The sequence below is a fragment of the Aspergillus nomiae genome (genome assembly GCF_001204775.2).
Source record: "Aspergillus nomiae NRRL 13137 chromosome Unknown contig00007, whole genome shotgun sequence".
NCBI classification, from domain to species: Eukaryota; Fungi; Ascomycota; class Eurotiomycetes; order Eurotiales; family Aspergillaceae; genus Aspergillus; species Aspergillus nomiae.
The window spans coordinates 55,174-72,498 of record NW_015378062.1 but is presented as its reverse complement, the minus strand read 5'-3'; the positions used below and the strand labels follow the sequence as shown (position 1 = coordinate 72,498).

Here is a 17,325-nt window from a genome sequence, read left to right as displayed (position 1 = left end):
CCCTTCAGGCAGCCTTATCGTGTTCACGTGATCATGTCCCGAAGTCGATGTGTCTCCGATCCGGAAAACAATTTTTGGGATGCCCGGCCTTGAACTCGTCTACAGCGACAACGTCCCGTGTAGACCACAATGGCTGCTAGTGAGCCTTCAAGATACCTGGCAAGGTCATTGCCACGGGCATTTGTCCCCACCGCTCGCCCACAGGGCTTCTGCTTGCGGCGCAATGTCTCCGACCAAGCCTCGTCGAAGGCCGCGCCGGCCGACCTCAATGAACTTGAATCGGCGACTTCTCTGACTTCGACAACGCTTTCTGAGGCTACTGTGAAGTCATTCGATCCAATTGCAAGGACCAAGGCACGGAAGAAGCAACTGCCACGCAGTCGGTGAGTTTCTCTCGAGCATCTTGCGATCCGGATCAAAAACCCCCGGTCAACACTCGTCTCTAACCATTAACTTCCAGTTATCAATTTCGTTCTCCCAAATATGATCGTGGCCCTCTACACCCTCACCAGCCCCCTCCGCCATCCGATCCCTCTTCCCGACTCTACGTTCCGGGCCCCTTCTCTCTTCCCCGAGTAGAGCAAACATACCAGTCCACCGTCGCGTCCGACATCCTCACCCTCTGCTATGTTCACAACCCCCCGGGTTTCAAACCACCACAAAAGGCCCCCCGTCTTCGCTCATGGGATGACAGTTCTCCATACCACAAGAATAGGCCGCTCCGTGGACCCCGAGGAGGTGATGTCCTCCGTCTTCTCCGGAAGCCGATCAATTTCAACAATATCCCCCAGCTAGAACGCATCACCATTCACAGCTACGTCAAGCAAGCAGCCCAGGAGAATTCGTCATGGTTGCATGTTGCAGGAATGGCTGTTCAGGCTATCTCCAACGCTAGAGTGGAAACCTTCAAATCGAAGACCAGCGTGGCCACCTGGAGTATTGCACCAGGCAGAGATACCGTTGCCGTCAAGGCGGAGCTTCGTGGTGAAGATATGTTGCACTTCTTTGGGAAGTTGGTTGATGTTGTTATGCCCAGGATCAAGGACTGGGAGGGTGTCAAGGGTAGCAGTGGTGACAGCAGTGGAAACATCACCTTTGGTCTTGAGCCTGAGAACGTGGCTCTGTTCCCTGAGATCGAGGTGAACTATGATATGTGAGTCTTACAACCACTCTAGTACCGGAAAGAGACCGCGTATGACATTTGGCTAACGTACGTTCGATCTTTAGGTATCCTCCGAAGATGATTCCCGGTGCCCATATTACCATCCACACCTCAGCCAAGACGGACAAGGATGCCCGGCTTCTCCTCAGTGCCATGGGTATCCCTTTCTACGGAAAGATGGTTGACTAAAGGAGCCGCAACGATACCATTTATTGGGGAAATCTGCAAGATTTAATCAAGGAACGCTTGACAAAGGCCAGTCATGTACACCCGAGCGAATATTTGTACTCTCATCTTCGTTTTCTTGGCATTGAATATGTAACATGAAAGTTTTGTTGACTCGTTAAATTCATGTAAAATATGCTCTATATTATTAGAACCTTTATTGCACATTATCCCATCCGCTCTGGTTGGTCGTTGACCATTCAAATATAGTATTAGACATCTACCCCCTCACTTGTGGACTGGATCGAACGTCGTTGATATCTCTAAAAACAAGGAACATATATAGGTATATCATTAAGATCCCTCATATATGCCAGGACAGAACCCCGCTTATTAAAACACAAGAATAGAATAGTTGAAGTTCGTGAATCGAGATCACTTTATGTTCAGTTCTATACAACATTATTTCATCATGCCGACAATGAAATTATAACTGGGCTGGTTGGGGTAACCCAGAGAATTGAATGTCCAGAAAGTCTGCGATACTGGGGAATGGTGGAGTAACCAAAGAATGATAATAAAGCACAAGCATTCAAAAATTCATAGATCTTAAAATCTCAAAGTGCTTAGCGGCATATAAGCCTGGGGTATTCCTCAATCTCAATCAGACACTGTAAAACAAAATTTTTTCTTTCTTTCTTTCTTTTTTTACTTTCCACATCCAGACGGACTGGTTTCACGCAATTGGCGTGGCGAGGAACTGACACTTCAAAAGCTCGTCAGCGCTCGGCCGTTGCTCATAGTCAACCTGGAATGTCATGTCTAGGAATGCAACAGCATCCTTGCTTGCATGCTCTGGCGCAGGTGGTCTGGCTTTGTTGCTACCAATAGCGAAAATGGCCTGCAGTTGACTGCAGTCAGGGAAAGGGTGAGCGCCTATAAACATCTCCACAACCAGGCATCCTAAGCTCCAAATGTCTGCTTTCTTGGTGTGGGCGGTCTGTCGAACAACTTCTGGTGCCATCCAATATACGCTACCCTGCAGCGACGGTCGGTGTAGATGACCACCCCCTGTGCCGCTGGCCCGAGAGCCAAGGACTGTAGAAGCTTCCACCCGTTTGGAGATACCGAAATCCGAGATCTTGATACCACCTTTGTTGTCCACAAGAATGTTTGCACCCTTGATGTCACGATGTATAATATCACGGCTGTGCAGGTACGAGAGACCTGCAAGTATCTGTCGTACAAAATTCTTGATTAGAGGTTCTTGGAAAGTGTTGTATTGCTTGAGCATTGTAGCAATAGATCCACCGGGAACGTATTCCAGGAAAATATTCAAATACTGGTCATCAGCAGCGGTACCGAGATACTGGACAATATTTGGGTGGTGAAGCCCTTGCAGGAGTTCAATTTCATGTTTAAGTGCGGTAACCATGCTGTTCTTCCGTTTGTCGAACTCTGTGCCTTTGGTTGCCGATGGTATCTCAACTTGTTTGACCGCCATAAGTTCTCCAGTGATCGCATGCAAGGCCAAAAACACACTTCCAAAAGATCCTTCACCAATCAAAGAGCCTTTCATCCAATTCTTAGGTGCGAAGTTGTTTCCAGCGAGGAAGTCATTAAGACCATCATCTTCCTCTTCGCCATCTTCGGCAACTAGAACGCTCAGTCGTTCATTGAGTGAGCCTCCGTCAGTTGCAGCAACACTTGCATTCTCATCCACGAGGCTCTGACGAGATGTACTGGGATCGTCAGAACCACTATCGAAAGAAACGTATGATTTGCGATTTGGCTCAATGGGAGACTCTTCCTGAAGCGGTTGAAGGGAGCTTGACGCGATAGAATCTCTATACGTGGCTTGAGGCAGGCTGAACTTGGAAACTGAAAGAGGCCTCGAAGCGCGAGTGGGTTGAGCACCAGTATTAAGCCAAGTATCTGCAATACTGGGGATAGGAGGTGCATCTCGTAAGCTGGATGCGTAACTTGTATTGCTAACGACACTCAATCGACTTGCTGCGCGGCTCAGGCGCTGCGACCTCCGAATTGACATGCGCATGGTCTTCTCAATATCTTCCCGGTGGTGACTAGGGAAGTAAGATGTGATCTCGTGGATAATCATCTCGCTAGGTGGTCGAGCACCAAAGAACGATCGTAATTTGGATACGGCGTGTCGCTCCGTATTCAGAACTTGCAAATCATGCTCACTCGAATTCTGATGCCGTGCAGACATGGGTGAAATCGGTTGTTTTATATTATGCCATGGCTCACCCGTGAGTTGTTGGATCTTGAACTGTGTGCGTGGGTTTGAGCTATTCAGGGCGTTGATATGTGTCGCTTGGCTTTCATCAATGGCGAGTTGAGAGGCACGTCGAAGCTCGTCCGTGTCTGGCTCTCCAGCATGAATCTTCCGGAGTATTAGGCGGCCACGCTCAGATTTCTGGTTGCTTTCGCAAATTTCCATAAGCTCATGATCCGCCAGCCTCCTGCAGTTTGACGGGTTTGGCTCCAGGCCATCCAGCACATAGAAGCAGTAGTTCCGATATTGATGCTCAGGAAGCTGCAGCTTCTTGAGCACGCACAGTATGATTTCATCAGCCGTGTTGCAATGTTTGATGTTCAATACTTTGGTCTGTCCGCCAGTATAGATTATTCTTATAACAGGCGAGTTTGGGGGAAGAGACCCCATTGTCAGGCCATCAATGCTAGGGTTTTGTCTCAAATGACTCCTCTGCGCCTCGTTAGGAGTCGGTGGGTTTCGGCTGGCACCGGAACTACCAGAGTTTTGACCGAAGTAGCCTTGCCCTTGTTCCTTACGAGCGCTCTCCATCGGGCTAGCGACATAACGTTGGGCCCGCAAGGGCGATCCTGGCCGCGACGATGGTTTGTATCCATGGGCATTATCAGCGGTATGAGAGAAACGACGATTATTCAAAGTCGGTTGGCGGCCAATTGAGGGACGACTGGATTGGGATGAGGCGGGTGTATATACTGACTCGAGCGCGGCCAATTGATCCTACATCGGGTCAGCAAAAAGCACCTAACACGCAATATAGTAACCTACAATATTCCTTTGTTTTCGGTTGGCAACCGATTTGTTCCTGAGCTGCTTGATAGCGACGAAGATGCGTACCCGATCACCGACTTTTTTAATACCCATCTCTTGCAGAATCTTCTGGTCACACTCGATAAGATTGTTGCCATTGAAGTTGTTCGCTATATGCTGTCAGCGTCTGTTTATCGCGCACGACTGTAACATAAGTGGGATTCAGGAGCTACCTTTGAACAAGGATTCATATTGCCCACACTTGATGCTATGTAGCCACGTTATGACCTGCTTCTCGTCCCAAGACCTATCGCGGTGTCAGCTTCCTACAATATTCTTCTCTCAACAGTACATGAACAACGTACCTGACTGCCTCAAGTCCATCCTGTGCTTCCGAGAACTCCGACTCCGTGGGGCTCGTGAATGACATTCCATCTTGATGCGTTGTAAAGATTGCTTTCTGGGATGGTCCAGAGTGATAAGATGTTGTTGGTGTCTGGGATGTGGACATCCCCAGCGGAGAAGAGTACGTAGTCTTTGCGAGCATGGTTGAAGGGGGGGAAGCAACCGTAGAGCGTCGTCCCAATCGTCCGGCGATACCTATAGATCCCGTCTGCAAGTAAATGTCACCCCTTATGCTTTGCCCCTGTGTAACTGGCGAGGAATTGGCTCGTGCGGCGTTGTGGAAACGTCAAGTCCCAGCAGACGTCCAGGATAGTCTAATGCATGATTCAGGGCAGCCTGCAAGGTTCCAGGCACAAATTAGCTCCATCAATTTCCTAAAAGGGGGATGACAGACGAAGATAAGGATCAAGCGAGTATAGATTTCCAAATATAGAAGAAAACGAGATGAGGGTCCAAACACGGAAAATGGGTTCGTACCAAGGTCAACACAACAGCAACTGTACCGTGAACGTGAACCGCAACCAACCCCACAGGATCAACCCTCTCGTCCGTGCCTAGGTTGGAGTGCACTCTGTGGAAGGTTCACGATCGGAGGTTATCAGCGATAACGCTCCCACTAGCGGAGGGATGATAAGAGGGGAAGAAAAGGTGAGATGAGGTGGGATAGCGCTCGAGGGTCGGAGAAGGGCGATGGACAGTAACCGGTGATCCCTTTGGGAACCAAATGGCGAAGGGAACGTGGCGGAGAGGGAGGAAAGCAACAACTGTTGCCGTGCTCTTTCACCTTAAGGTTTTTGCTGGTATCTAAAACCGTCTAGTCTCGTTACAGAGTTGGTATCTGTCTGGGCCCGATCGGAGGGGGGGCGAACGATGGGCTCCTCCGACATGTGCACTGTGTGGGATCTCCTCAAACACGCCGCGCCGGATGATAGGCTGTCAAGGGGCCCGATCTGAAACAACGGGCCATCAGCTGCTCTCTTTCCGAGCCTTAGGCTTCTTGCCCTTTCCCAATTTCGTGGCGGCATCCAACTTTTTTGCTCTATTCTTAGGTGGTTGACGCCGCCGCTTCTACTCTGGTTCCATGGTTTTGGTCACCCTCAAATCGGTGAATAGCCGAGCAATTGCTTAATTATTTTTCCATCATTATATATTTTTTTTCCAGGTGGCATTGAATGTGTTACAAGTTTGGCTGCTTCTTCCAATATTCTTCAAGTAACTGAATAGGCAGGTAAGGTATTAATAAATTACTAGTACAACAATACTAACAACATTTCATCCCTCAATAGGTCAGAACCTGGGGTTCATTGGTAGGTTTGATCATCAACTGCTCCGCGCACGCACACACCAGTATCTAATTATGTTTATCCACAATTTCGGGCTACTCCTGATTTGTAAAAGCGGCACTACAACTTAGATTGAAAGAAGCACAATAGAAACAGTACTAGGTATCTATTAACCCATTTATCCACAGAGAACAATGCGATTGCTCATTCCTGCAGGTCAGCTCTAGTCATCTTAGGTATATGTTCAAATTCAATGGGACTTGCTCGAAGTGATTGATATAAAAGTAAGCAGTGCGAAAGCAGCTGACGACTGCTGGTTCCATTATGAGGTGCGTCCTTTATAGCAATATTTAATATCGGTTGGATGTTAGAGAATGTACCTATTCTTGTCCTGGTGGGTGTGGTACAATTGGCCTGGTGTTGTTTTTGGTGGGGTTCTGTAACAAGCCAACAGTAGATGCGGAGAACTTCGCCATTTATTCCATACAACGCGGATAGGCATCTCAGTTCTAATCTCTGGCTCCGAATTAAGCGATCTATTGCAGATGGTGTAATCACCCGAGAACAGTTAACGTCAATTTCAAAGGGCCTTCATGTCGTAGTAATAATCATCTAGATTTACCTTATCATCTGATTAAATAGCTTACCTACTGTATGTGTGTCAGGGAGACAGTATTATATACAAAGAAGTACAGTAATAGCATCAGATACTCGCTGCTTTCGAGTAAGCCAGCATATACTCCGGAGCAGGACACCGCAATGAGATAAACTCCAAGAGGTTCAAGCCGAACCAGTCCTAGAGTTGTATGAGGTTAGAACGTGTGGACGTTCCCTGCTGATTCCCTTGTTAGGAAACAATAATAGTGTGTCAGGTGTCCGTGCAAACGCATTCAAACCACTGGAAAATATGGCAACGGGCCGCATTTTCCGTCAAGCTATTGCTCTGGTTCTTGTTACTCATTGGTATCCAGCCCTTCTGTCAAAAGGCTCGTCACGGGCCCAATAAATGCCGACCCTGTCATAACCGCCCATAGAACACTGTGAATAAACGTTCCCAGGTACAAACCAATGCTGTGTACTGCTTGAAATTGACGGGTCGAAGAATCGATTTCGGCGGTATTTTAGCCTCGTAGAGTCCCACTCTGCCTAGCGCCAGAGGTACAACAGCTTACCAAGAGGATCATGGGAATGTCACGTTCCCTCAAAAATGACCAACAGAAATTTCGTACTGGAAGCAGTCGGAAGAAGGATGCCAAACTAATCAAATTGAAGAATTCTTGAGAAAATATATCCAGGCATATTCCTCGGGTTTAAGAATGTGAACTGTAAGCAATCCAATGCAGCGGGTAAGAAGATTGATATAGAGAATCTAAGTCCAGGAAGCAGCCTCCACAAAATCACCATCTATTACTGGATCGGTAACTGATCCAGTAGTCCATACGGCGCTTTGAAAACCAAACGATGTCCCTCGCTCGTGTAAAGGTACGAGATCGGCAATGATGTTCTTGGCTAAGCTGATGATACCTCCACCAGCAGAGCCCTGAACACTTCGTCCTACATATACTGTAGCAAAAGTTCTTCGATACAACAGCGACAGTTGATCCAACAGTAAAGAGGACAGGCGAAAGTATGGCAAGATGCTTGCGACCAAAAGTTTCCGATAAAGACCAAAATGTATGCTGGGATGCCGTTTTGTTGAGCAGGAAGGAGGTACCAGTCCAGAAAGCTTCAATGGCTGAACCTCTAAGATCTTGAGGCATAATCAACAAGTCTAAATACTATTAGAAGCAGACCATTTGCAGGGAGTCAGGCGTATAGGCAGGGCAATGAACAATGAGGTTCATTTAAGGCAGCGGCAAGAATCGCAATGCAAATGCCGTTGAAAGCAGTGTACAATAGAAAGCCAGCAGGAAGCCATTGCTATTATTCTTGACATGTTTTAATGCTAACGGTGGACATGGCCAGTTTCTTTGCTCGTCCCGAGTGGCTTATGAAAAAGGTGACGAGCAATAAAGTGACACTAAGAAATTAGGCAGGATCTAGTGTTCAGGTTGAGGAGGTATTTAACCAAAAAAGAAAAAGAAATAAAAAAAAAAAAAAAAAAAACGGCTTGACGAACTTATGCACGCCAACAGATAGTTTTAGTGGTTTGATAAGAAAATGAATACCTAGTATGGATCAATCATCCATGATCCGTCTTCTAATGTACAGAGTAGTCCAACATTCATTCCACTTCCGAAGCATGCGAATTTTCTATTCTAATTTCTTTTACTGGAAACCTCTTTTTACTTCTTTTTATTACTTCCCCATTTTTTGTTCTTTAACACTACTGTTGTAGTTTCTATATCGGACTGAGCACACCGTACATTTACTTTAGATAGGGTTCTTCCCCTCCCGTTGCTTTATTATAACTATGAACAAAATCTAACCATTGTTGGATAGCATGGTGTTATACTATTTCAATTTGCCAACATGTATGTATATGTCGAACAAGTTCCGGTGACTAAATCCAGTAAATCCCCTCTTTCCTTTAAATAGGTTAGGAGTAAGTGTAAGTAACTCTGGTCACTGGTGAGGAGACGTAAGTGTATGATGCTAAGGTTGTATCAAAAGCAAATATCTCCGCACCAGTGGGGAGGGCGGAGTGTATCTGCGTCCATTAGTATTCCGATCCTTACCCAAGAGACCTACCGACAACCACGACTGTTTTATTCCTCTCTCCTCAATCAGACCTCGAAATAGTTCAGAGGCTTCATTCTTCCGTAATCCACCACACGGAATCTATAGCTCAATTTGGTGATGTATCCCAGCCTCCACGGGAAACTTCACTGACTCGTGACCGAGTTACTATCCAGACAACTTAAAAAGGTAATGGTGACTTTAGGGCTTTGATGATCAGACAACAAGAGTCCAACGTCCGCGGCAGCCACGTGACCCCCCTCGCAAAACCCCCTCATGACAACCCCACAGTTTTTCTTCCCCGCTCGCAGGTTATCCATCAAAGGACAAATGCTCCAATTCCAAGGCAATTCGCTATGGAGGACGAGAGAACTTCCCCTGGGAAAGTGAGAAAGAAGTCTACTCCCGCCAACCGGAAGTCCCTGTCTTGCGAATATTGCAGCAGGTCTTTTGCGCGTCTGGAGCATCTCCAACGCCATCTCCGCACACGTTGAGTAACCCTGAAGACGTCCCAAATTGGCATCTGCCTCTGTGATGTGCACTGTGTTAATCGTTTACCTACAGATACGAAAGAAAAGCCCTTTTCATGTGACATATGCTCCAAATCTTTTGCAAGAAGGTGAACACACTTCGCGCCTCGAACACGGCTAATCCACGCTAATCCCGAGCTTTACCTGTCTGTAGCGATCTGCTCGTACGACATGAGCGACTAGTTCATCCAGCGGAAGCAGCAGCCAATCGCGAACATCGAAACAATAGTCATCATGATGTCCCTCAGACCCCGTCATCCATAATACAACCGACCCACCAAGAGTCGCGCATGCTAGAGCTTGCAGATGCCGTTCCAGTGCAAACACAACCAGTTCCGCAGCCCCCACCAGAGGTGCAGGTCCAACCTCCTCCAATAGTCGAAACAACTCATTTCAACCCATCCTGGGGGTACGATCTAAATCTGCTCTCTCATGCTGCTAGCCATGTGGCTCTTGAGGGCCAGCAAGAAAGCCTCGAGTCGATGCGTAAGCCCTCACAGAGCGTAGGCCCTCCCCAGCCGTTGTCTCAAATCCCGGAGAGAGCAATCACAGACAATTATGGTGTTGAGCCTTCTTTCCTGGATCTCACAGACCTAGGCGACCCCGTCCAAGACTTTACCGTCTTCTTGGAAAGCGTTGGCCTCTCATCTGACTGGGACTCTGGCGTATTCTCGTCGGTGGAAGAGCCTATGCTGACGGCAAATATACCAATTGACTCGAAGCCACCTATTCGTGAAAGTGCGAGGCTTGGTGCAGATATGATGGGCGATCCGCGTGGCCCAGCCGACGAGCCACCGTCCTTTTCTAATTTTGGATCTCGGCTACCGTCTCTACAGCCAGAGCCGCAAGACGTTGATGATCGTCTTGTATTTGGTGATGAAGGTCCGCGTCCAGCTTGGGATATTTCGAATACAGATCGTCAAGTCTTTCTTTCAAAACTTGAGGAATTTGCCTATATTCTCCCCAAGGGCTTCATCCCACCATCGAGACATGCTCTGTCACGCTTTTTCGCTGGCTACATAAACGGGCTAAATGAACACCTTCCATTTCTCCATGTGCCGACACTGTCGGTTGCAAAATGCTCCCCTGAGCTCACTCTCGCATTAGCAGCCGCAGGATCTCATTACCGATTTGAAAACAATCGAGGAATCGAGCTTTTCCATGCCTCGAAAGCCATTCTTCTGCAGCGCCTCCAGAGAAGAGACAGCAAGCAAGTACAGTGCCCTTCGTGGAATTTTGTCTCTCCATCATCCGGTTTTCATGACTCGAGGGGCTCCTCTACCCCTTCAAATAATGCCAATAGCCCGTTTCAGCAACATCACATCCCGCATCCGATCGACTCGCCCTCGGGCTACGCACCCCAAGATTCGGACGCTCACATGGAAGTAATCAGAACATTCTTGCTGCTCACAGTGTTTGCTTCATGGGAAAGACATCCTGAGCTATTGCGGGAGATTCTTTCCCTTCAGAGCACACTGGCTCGACTTGTCAGAGAGCATGGACTTATTGAGCCACCTCCTAGTGCTGATCCCAACAACTGGGAAGACTGGGTACGAAGAGAAGGTAACAGGCGCACAAAGTTCATCGTATACTGCTTCTTTAATTTACACTCTATCATGTACAACATTCCCCCGTTGATCCTGAACGCAGAGTTGAAACTAAACATGCCATGCTCACACGACGTTTGGAAAGCCAACAACGCCAGCCAGTGGCGGCGGGTCATGCGTTCGCGACATGGGCCGGAAGTTTCATTCCAAGAAGCTTTCGCTAAGCTATTCGTCAAGTCCAATTTATCAAATTCATCGACACCCATATCACCGCTTGGGAATTATATTCTCATACATGCCCTTATCCAACAAATTTTCTTTGCCCGCCAGCTTTGTCTATCTGCACCGATGATGCAAGGCACTAGCCTGAGGCATGAAGATCTGTCCACCTTGGACAATTCTTTAAGTGCTTGGAAAGCATTGTGGAAGCGCACTCCAGAATCGAGCATTGACCCTCAAAACCCGGCAGGCCCAATAGCATTCACGTCGACTGCCCTTCTTGGGCTTGCCTATATCAGGTTGCATGTTGATTTAGGTCCTTGCCGCCGCCTCATTACCCAAGACCCGATTCAGATCGCCAGGGCTCTAGGTGAATCTCCGCCTGTAGCACGGAGCCCGCGCCTCATCATGGCTTTACTGCATTCTGCGCACGCACTTTCCATCCCGGTTCGTCTCGGGATAGACTTCGTAGCGCGGACCCATTCATTTTTCTGGAGTATTCAGCACTCCCTTTGTAGCCTGGAATGTGCATTTCTTCTAAGTCGTTGGTTACTTTCCATACCGGTGACGCAGGCTGAACAAAGACTGTCGGAGCATGAGCGAAAGTTGCTCTTGTGGATTAAGAGTATGATGGATGAGACTGACATGGCCGTTGATCCTCCAGGCGCACCTGATGTGGAATTTCTGGCTAATCCCTACAAGGCAAAGCAACTCAGCATTGCCATTGTACGAGTATGGGCGAGGACCTTCAAAGGGAATACAAGCTGGGCGATAGTGGACCTGGTCGGGTCGAGCTTGGAAGCTTATGCAGATCTTCTGGAAACGCAGCTCTGATGATCTATCTGGCTTGGTACACGCGCTAGCCGTTCGGGGAGTTTGCGTTGGAATAAAGCGTTTAGCAGGGCTGGTAGCTAATCCGCGATAGCACCCGTCATGCCCTGTTAGCTACAAAACGCATGTCTCCCTGCTCTATTTGCCCATTGGCCGGTAATGTCTCTAGATGAACACCAGCCAGCACAAGGCATCCGGTCTCCGCCAGTTATACCTTCTCCTGTTGCTAACCTGGTCATCAATAAAGGAGTTGGTGCTGCCCGAATCAGTAGTGGGATATGGCAGCTTGACTCTTGTGTTACTCTGGATGATATGTGATGTTATTATATACCCCCCATCACTTATTCTCTTCACCTCTTAATCATGTATATAATTGTAAGCTCTCGTTAAGGAGGCTGAAAATGTTGCGATATGATTATCACGCTTTGACACCAATGATTTGTTTCCTTTCACTCCCCTTTCTCCTACATTTGCTCTCAGTCGCCCTTGAGAAAGTGATGATTGCACGCTTTATGTTCTCCCCTGTTTATTTTTGCCTGCCCTTAGAGGCTTGTCTCTATCAATAATGGTGTAACGCCTACGGAAGGTCTTTCAATTTGAATTAAATAGGCTTGTTCTATATACTCACTAGTCTCGGCACGTATGTTTTAGCCATCCGTATTCGTTGCTTCGTTATATGATTCCCTCTCATCAGTTGGATCGTCTACCATGGCCTTTTGCAACGCTCGTTGGGACAAATCGCAAAGCAGACATTGACCTCTCAAGCTGAGCTATTTCCGATTCACCCGGTTGTGGCTGAGGGACTATGTCCTGTCCAGGAACTGGTTTAGAATAAGATAGAGAGCTTTGTCGGTGTCTAAGCCGACCTTCCTGTGGGGAAGTTGGAGTTGCCGAAATTCGACGTCTATGCGAGTTCACAGGTCGCAGCATAGAGGTCTGCTTGTCTATACCATCGTTCACTATGTAAAAATTGTAGGTCTGTGGTTCAGCTATGTCAGACACTGTGCACCAACTTAGTTCCCACCGAGCAAATTACCTTGGGAAACATATGTTTATCTATCAAGTGCATCCTGCGTTTCTGCGGCGTCGAGCATTTCCGCTCGCAATCTTCAATAAAACACCCGTACTATATCCGACCGAGCATTGTGAGCCAGAGCTTTGGGCTGTAAAACAAATTGCTTAACATCATAGAAACATACAGTCTTTTCTCCCCGGTCTTTTTTCGCGGCAATCAAAGGATCATGGTTCTCCTCAATATGTAGATTCAAGAAACGGTCAGTGGGAAAGTTCTTCCCACACGCTGTGCATCTGTTAACATGCGTTTGTTTGTAATGAACTTCGTAGTCATCATATGAGGGGAACGAGAGTGTCTCCCGATGCGGCGGCAGTGAGCAATGCATTACTTCTATCCCAGAATTGGCGGTGTCGGATAGATGTTTTCTGGGTCGTTCAACAGAAGTGATGGAAGATGCTGGCGACGAGGACCTTGAACCGGTCTCTGGAAGCTGGCCAACAGAGGAGGATCTAGAGATGCTCCGGGAGCGCTTGGACATGCTGGCTGTCTATTGCTCTTATAGTTCACTCGTCTGGTTGGGTGGATGTTATGCAAGCGTCTCCTGCAAGGCTCATTGGGTACCTATGTATCAGGTGTTCTCGCCGACTCTGCCAAGTATGTCCGTCAAAATTCGTATTGGAATTATGATAAGTTTTATTCTGGTTTGTGTAAATCAAAGCTCGTGTGATTCCTGGAGTCACTATTCAAGAAGGAAGAGGATCTTGATATCATTGAAATCTCTCATCGAAACAGTGTCTGTAATGAATGAGCCATTACGTTCTGTCCTGTCCTATCCCGTATTGTACTGTAATCGGTTCCTGGACACGCACCAGCCACAGCCAAGCAAACCAATCACCGCTCCACGGAGCCACATCTCATCCGATTCAACGCCCGTCTTTTTCGGTCGCCGTCCAGAAGTTCCCGTGATATTGGGATTTTCTTTGCAACGAGCGGCTTGAACCCCTCGTTCTTCGTTCCTGCGCGTGGGAGACTATCTTCGTTCTATTCCCATTTGGCGCCCCCATCTCGGTGCAATCACTCTCGACCTTTGCTTCCGACCAGCGCCAACCCACCCGTTCTGTATATACTACTGATGGATCGTTCACTACTCTCGTCGCCCGCAGACTTCCAGCCAGCCATACCCATCTGACGGGCGAAGTCGACGGTGGAGTGACAACGGGCTTCGTTTCACTCTTCCTGAGCATGGCGTCCGCGTTTCAGAATACGTGGCAGTCAGTATTCTCATATATTCTTCAGAAAAGAAATGAACCCGACTTTCTGAACCGCAATGTACAGGATTGCGCTCGACATCGAAAGAGAGCTTCTGAAGAGCCTTGCCGAGAAAGAGCCTACATTTGCTGAAATCTCGCATTACCTCTCTGAGTCAGTTTATCCCCATCCAGTCACTAGATGATTCGTCTCTCATGCGCATTGTTCTGACAATCTCCATTTTCGCAGACTCCGCGCAGCTTGCCAGAATGCCATCCTCCAGGACTTCGATGCCGCTCGCTCCATCGACGTGGAAAGTCGCCTTTGGGATGCACATCTCAAAATTAACAATCGGTTTCGTAAATTACTCTCTCGCGTGAGTACTCGGGCTTTGGGAATCTCCCTCGATGAGACTCATCTAACCTACCACACACGCAACTTAGTTCCGCGAGCAAAACGGAAAGAAGAAGAAACCAGTAGAGCGACGAAAGCTTGAGAAACATTATCTCGAATTCATCAAAACAAGTCAGCGGTTCTATAGAGGATACATCCAGCAATTGTCGTCGCATTTCGGGGGAATTCCGGAGCTTGAAAACGTTGCGCGGAAATTCAATTTTGACAGTGAGCAATCCCGCCCTCTCCCTCGCAAACTCCCTTACTCAGTCAACCCTTTGTGTTAGATTTATCTGCGGAGGATTCCACGGTACAACCGGTTGGGGACCTTCGAAAACGTATTCTGCAGTCATGTCATGCGACCCTTATCCGTCTAGGCGATCTCTCACGCTACCGCGAAACCGAACTGGTCGGCAAGGACCGAAATTGGGGTCCGGCCATAGGTTATTATGATCTTGCCACAGTGATATATCCAGCCTCTGGCGCCTCGCACAATCAATTGGCTGTCATTGCCCTCGCCGATGGTAACCACTTGCGGGCCACTTATCACCTCTATAGGGCACTAGCCGCCCAGGAACCTCATCCATCTGCTAAGGGCAACCTAGAAATTGAGTTTAGGAAGGTTAGGAACCTGTGGGCTAAAAGAGAGCTGATTCGCCCCGAGGATGCTGGTATTCCTGGTAGAGCATTAGCTCCATGGTTTGTATATCTACATGCTCAGTGTTACAAAGGCACGGATTTTCCCGAGCATGAGGAGCTTGAAAATGAGGTATTGAATCAACTCGCTGTTGATTTGAAGGAGCGTTCCCTAGAGGGCACCTTACAGAAATTCTGTCTAGTCAATATCTCCGCAGAAGATTTTTCTAGGACACGCTCCAATGGTAAGTCTCCAAGTATGACGATTGCAAGAGCCGCTTTTAACCTATGCTTCAGAAGAGTCCGTGTCAAATGCACGCCTCTTTTTCCAGCGTATCAATTTGAAAACCTTCTTTACATTACTTCAGATCCTATTGGCTGAAGTGGAGCGGTTCGCGGTCGAAGAATCAAACTATAAAGATGGAAAGAATGGTCCTGACAAGATCACCGCTGTTGCACGACGTGTTTTGCCTGCTCTCCGAAACTACAGCTCTTGGCTACTTACAGTGAACTATCAGTTAGTGGCTCATAAAGAGGAGAAAGACACACCTCTTTCTGTCCAAATAACTGAGTTCTGGAAAATATACGCCAACACACTGACTCTTCTCGCATCCACGTTCGATGTAGTCCTCCTTCCGGAGATAGACTACCTTTTGGAAGAAGATGAGGAGACTCTGTGTTTTGTGCCACTAAACACAGAGGCTACATCACGTAGATATTTGGATACAAGTGGCCGCCAAAAGCCTCGGATGAATGATCTAGGAGTGGAAAGGAATCATCCAAACATGGAGATGCTTTATCGAATTCGAGAATTCGTAATCGATGGGTTAGATATGGTTGTGAGCAATGTATGCACCAATATTCTCCCTCTGTCTATTAGAATCGGCTGCTAATACGTTCTCTACCTTCAGAAAATCCCCATAGCTCTAGTCGACGATGGTGACAAAAAGACATTCATTTACAAGGAGGAAGGGCTTCCGTCTCAATTCTTTGCCAGCCCCTCAGGACATCACCATACGGTTTCCTCAGCGAGTATTGAACGGGAGGACATTCCACGAACAACACAAGACCCAACTTACGCTACCGATTCCAAAAGTGTTTTTGGGGGCTCTCAGTCAGCGTCGATGTCAGCCAGTATGCACCGCATTGTTGAGGGTGTGGAGCGTTTGGTTGAGTCGGACTGCTATGAAAATACCCCAGCGTTGCCGGAGCATCTCGTCTTTCCACAAAACAACGAGCAACCCAGCTCCAGCCATATCTTCAATCCTAGTACGGACTCAATATTCCGGGAAGAGAGCATTCCTGCTCGTCAGACCCCCATCGCTCCACCTGGGCTTGGCCACTCTATGGCAAATTCTGCTGCTCTAGCCAGGGTCCCATCATCACAGGCATACGCACCGCGACCCTCCCTCCCTGGTATCCCTAGTATATGGAACATGGGCCTCTCACCAGACGTTGGCGATGCATCTTCTCCCAGGACTCCACCAGGCCTTGGGCAACACCCAATTCAACATTCCGGTCATCTGATACCAGGAAGCATCGGTAGCCCAAGCCATCACCTATCCCAGGACTCAGCTATGAACGATCTCATACTTCGTCAGAGTCTAATGCACCAATCCCAGATGCAAAACCCTCTGAATGGATCCAGTTCCATATCCTCGTGGATACCCTCATCAAACCCCACCTCGCACCACCGTCTTTCTGGCTTGGGGTGGGACAACAGAGGGCTACTGGATGCTGCAAGCTCTCCGCCCCCCCTCGGTGCACCCAGCCAGCCCATTTCAAGTGGCTTGGCCAATGCCTCGTGGGCAAATGATGCGTTCCTCGCTAACACGCTCTCCTCAGGCGCGGGTTACCCCAGCTCTGGATTCGGCGGCAGTCGCAAATCTGCCACCCAGTACGGTGCTATTGGCCAAACACCTCCCTGTGGACATGGAGGGTGACACCGATCTCTTGATGGTATGAGCATGGGGAACAAGTCTCCGAGAGTCTTTTGAGATAAGAGGCATACACGCAGGAAACGCGGGTGCGAGCTTTGGTACCCTGGCTCCGATTTGTGAGCGTCGGAAGTGCAGTGGCGAGATTATGCAGCATCTCCCTTCGCTCCCATTGGTTAGTCCAGTTCATAGCATACCTATCAAATCCTGCTTTTCATCTGCAGGCTTGTGC

At 48.1% G+C, this 17,325-nt stretch overlaps 6 protein-coding genes across 6 annotated transcripts; 3 read left to right on the top strand and 3 right to left on the bottom strand.

Moving 5' to 3' along the window:
- Positions 1-129: 129 nt before the first annotated feature.
- ANOM_000652 (mitochondrial 54S ribosomal protein uL5m) lies at positions 130-1,519 on the top strand (the record flags this gene model as incomplete). Its single annotated transcript, XM_015545910.1, has 3 exons — positions 130-383; positions 461-1,153; positions 1,228-1,519. 3 exons carry the CDS (start codon positions 130-132, stop codon positions 1,349-1,351), a joined length of 1,071 nt encoding a protein of 356 aa, XP_015411849.1. The 3' UTR covers positions 1,352-1,519.
- Positions 1,520-2,063: 544 nt separating this feature from the next.
- On the bottom strand, positions 2,064-4,917 carry ANOM_000651 (STE11 family mitogen-activated protein kinase kinase kinase; the record flags this gene model as incomplete). The annotated part of the gene is made up of 4 exons (XM_015545909.1): positions 2,064-4,340; positions 4,389-4,540; positions 4,604-4,677; positions 4,736-4,917. 4 exons carry the CDS (start codon positions 4,915-4,917, stop codon positions 2,064-2,066), a joined length of 2,685 nt encoding a protein of 894 aa, XP_015411869.1.
- A 2,510-nt stretch (positions 4,918-7,427) lies between these two features.
- ANOM_000650 (uncharacterized protein) lies at positions 7,428-7,827 on the bottom strand (the record flags this gene model as incomplete). Its single annotated transcript, XM_015545908.1, has 2 exons — positions 7,428-7,598; positions 7,678-7,827. Coding segments are annotated over 2 exons (321 nt in total), but the record flags the coding sequence as incomplete, so codon positions are not given.
- Positions 7,828-9,067: 1,240 nt separating this feature from the next.
- On the top strand, positions 9,068-11,867 carry ANOM_000649 (C2H2 transcription factor (AmdA); the record flags this gene model as incomplete). The annotated part of the gene is made up of 2 exons (XM_015545907.1): positions 9,068-9,123; positions 9,422-11,867. The coding sequence occupies 2 exons, from the start codon at positions 9,068-9,070 to the stop codon at positions 11,865-11,867; spliced, it is 2,502 nt and encodes an 833-aa protein (XP_015411897.1).
- A 687-nt stretch (positions 11,868-12,554) lies between these two features.
- On the bottom strand, positions 12,555-13,426 carry ANOM_000648 (C2H2 type zinc finger domain protein; the record flags this gene model as incomplete). The annotated part of the gene is made up of 3 exons (XM_015545906.1): positions 13,064-13,426; positions 12,901-12,990; positions 12,555-12,842 (listed from the first exon to the last, which is right to left on the bottom strand). The coding sequence occupies exons 1-3, from the start codon at positions 13,415-13,417 to the stop codon at positions 12,555-12,557; spliced, it is 732 nt and encodes a 243-aa protein (XP_015411898.1). The 5' UTR covers positions 13,418-13,426.
- Positions 13,427-14,121: 695 nt separating this feature from the next.
- ANOM_000647 (uncharacterized protein) lies at positions 14,122-17,099 on the top strand (the record flags this gene model as incomplete). The annotated part of the gene is made up of 7 exons (XM_015545905.1): positions 14,122-14,150; positions 14,215-14,301; positions 14,377-14,503; positions 14,571-14,748; positions 14,808-15,401; positions 15,454-16,004; positions 16,068-17,099. The coding sequence occupies 7 exons, from the start codon at positions 14,122-14,124 to the stop codon at positions 17,097-17,099; spliced, it is 2,598 nt and encodes an 865-aa protein (XP_015411846.1).
- Positions 17,100-17,325: the final 226 nt, after the last annotated feature.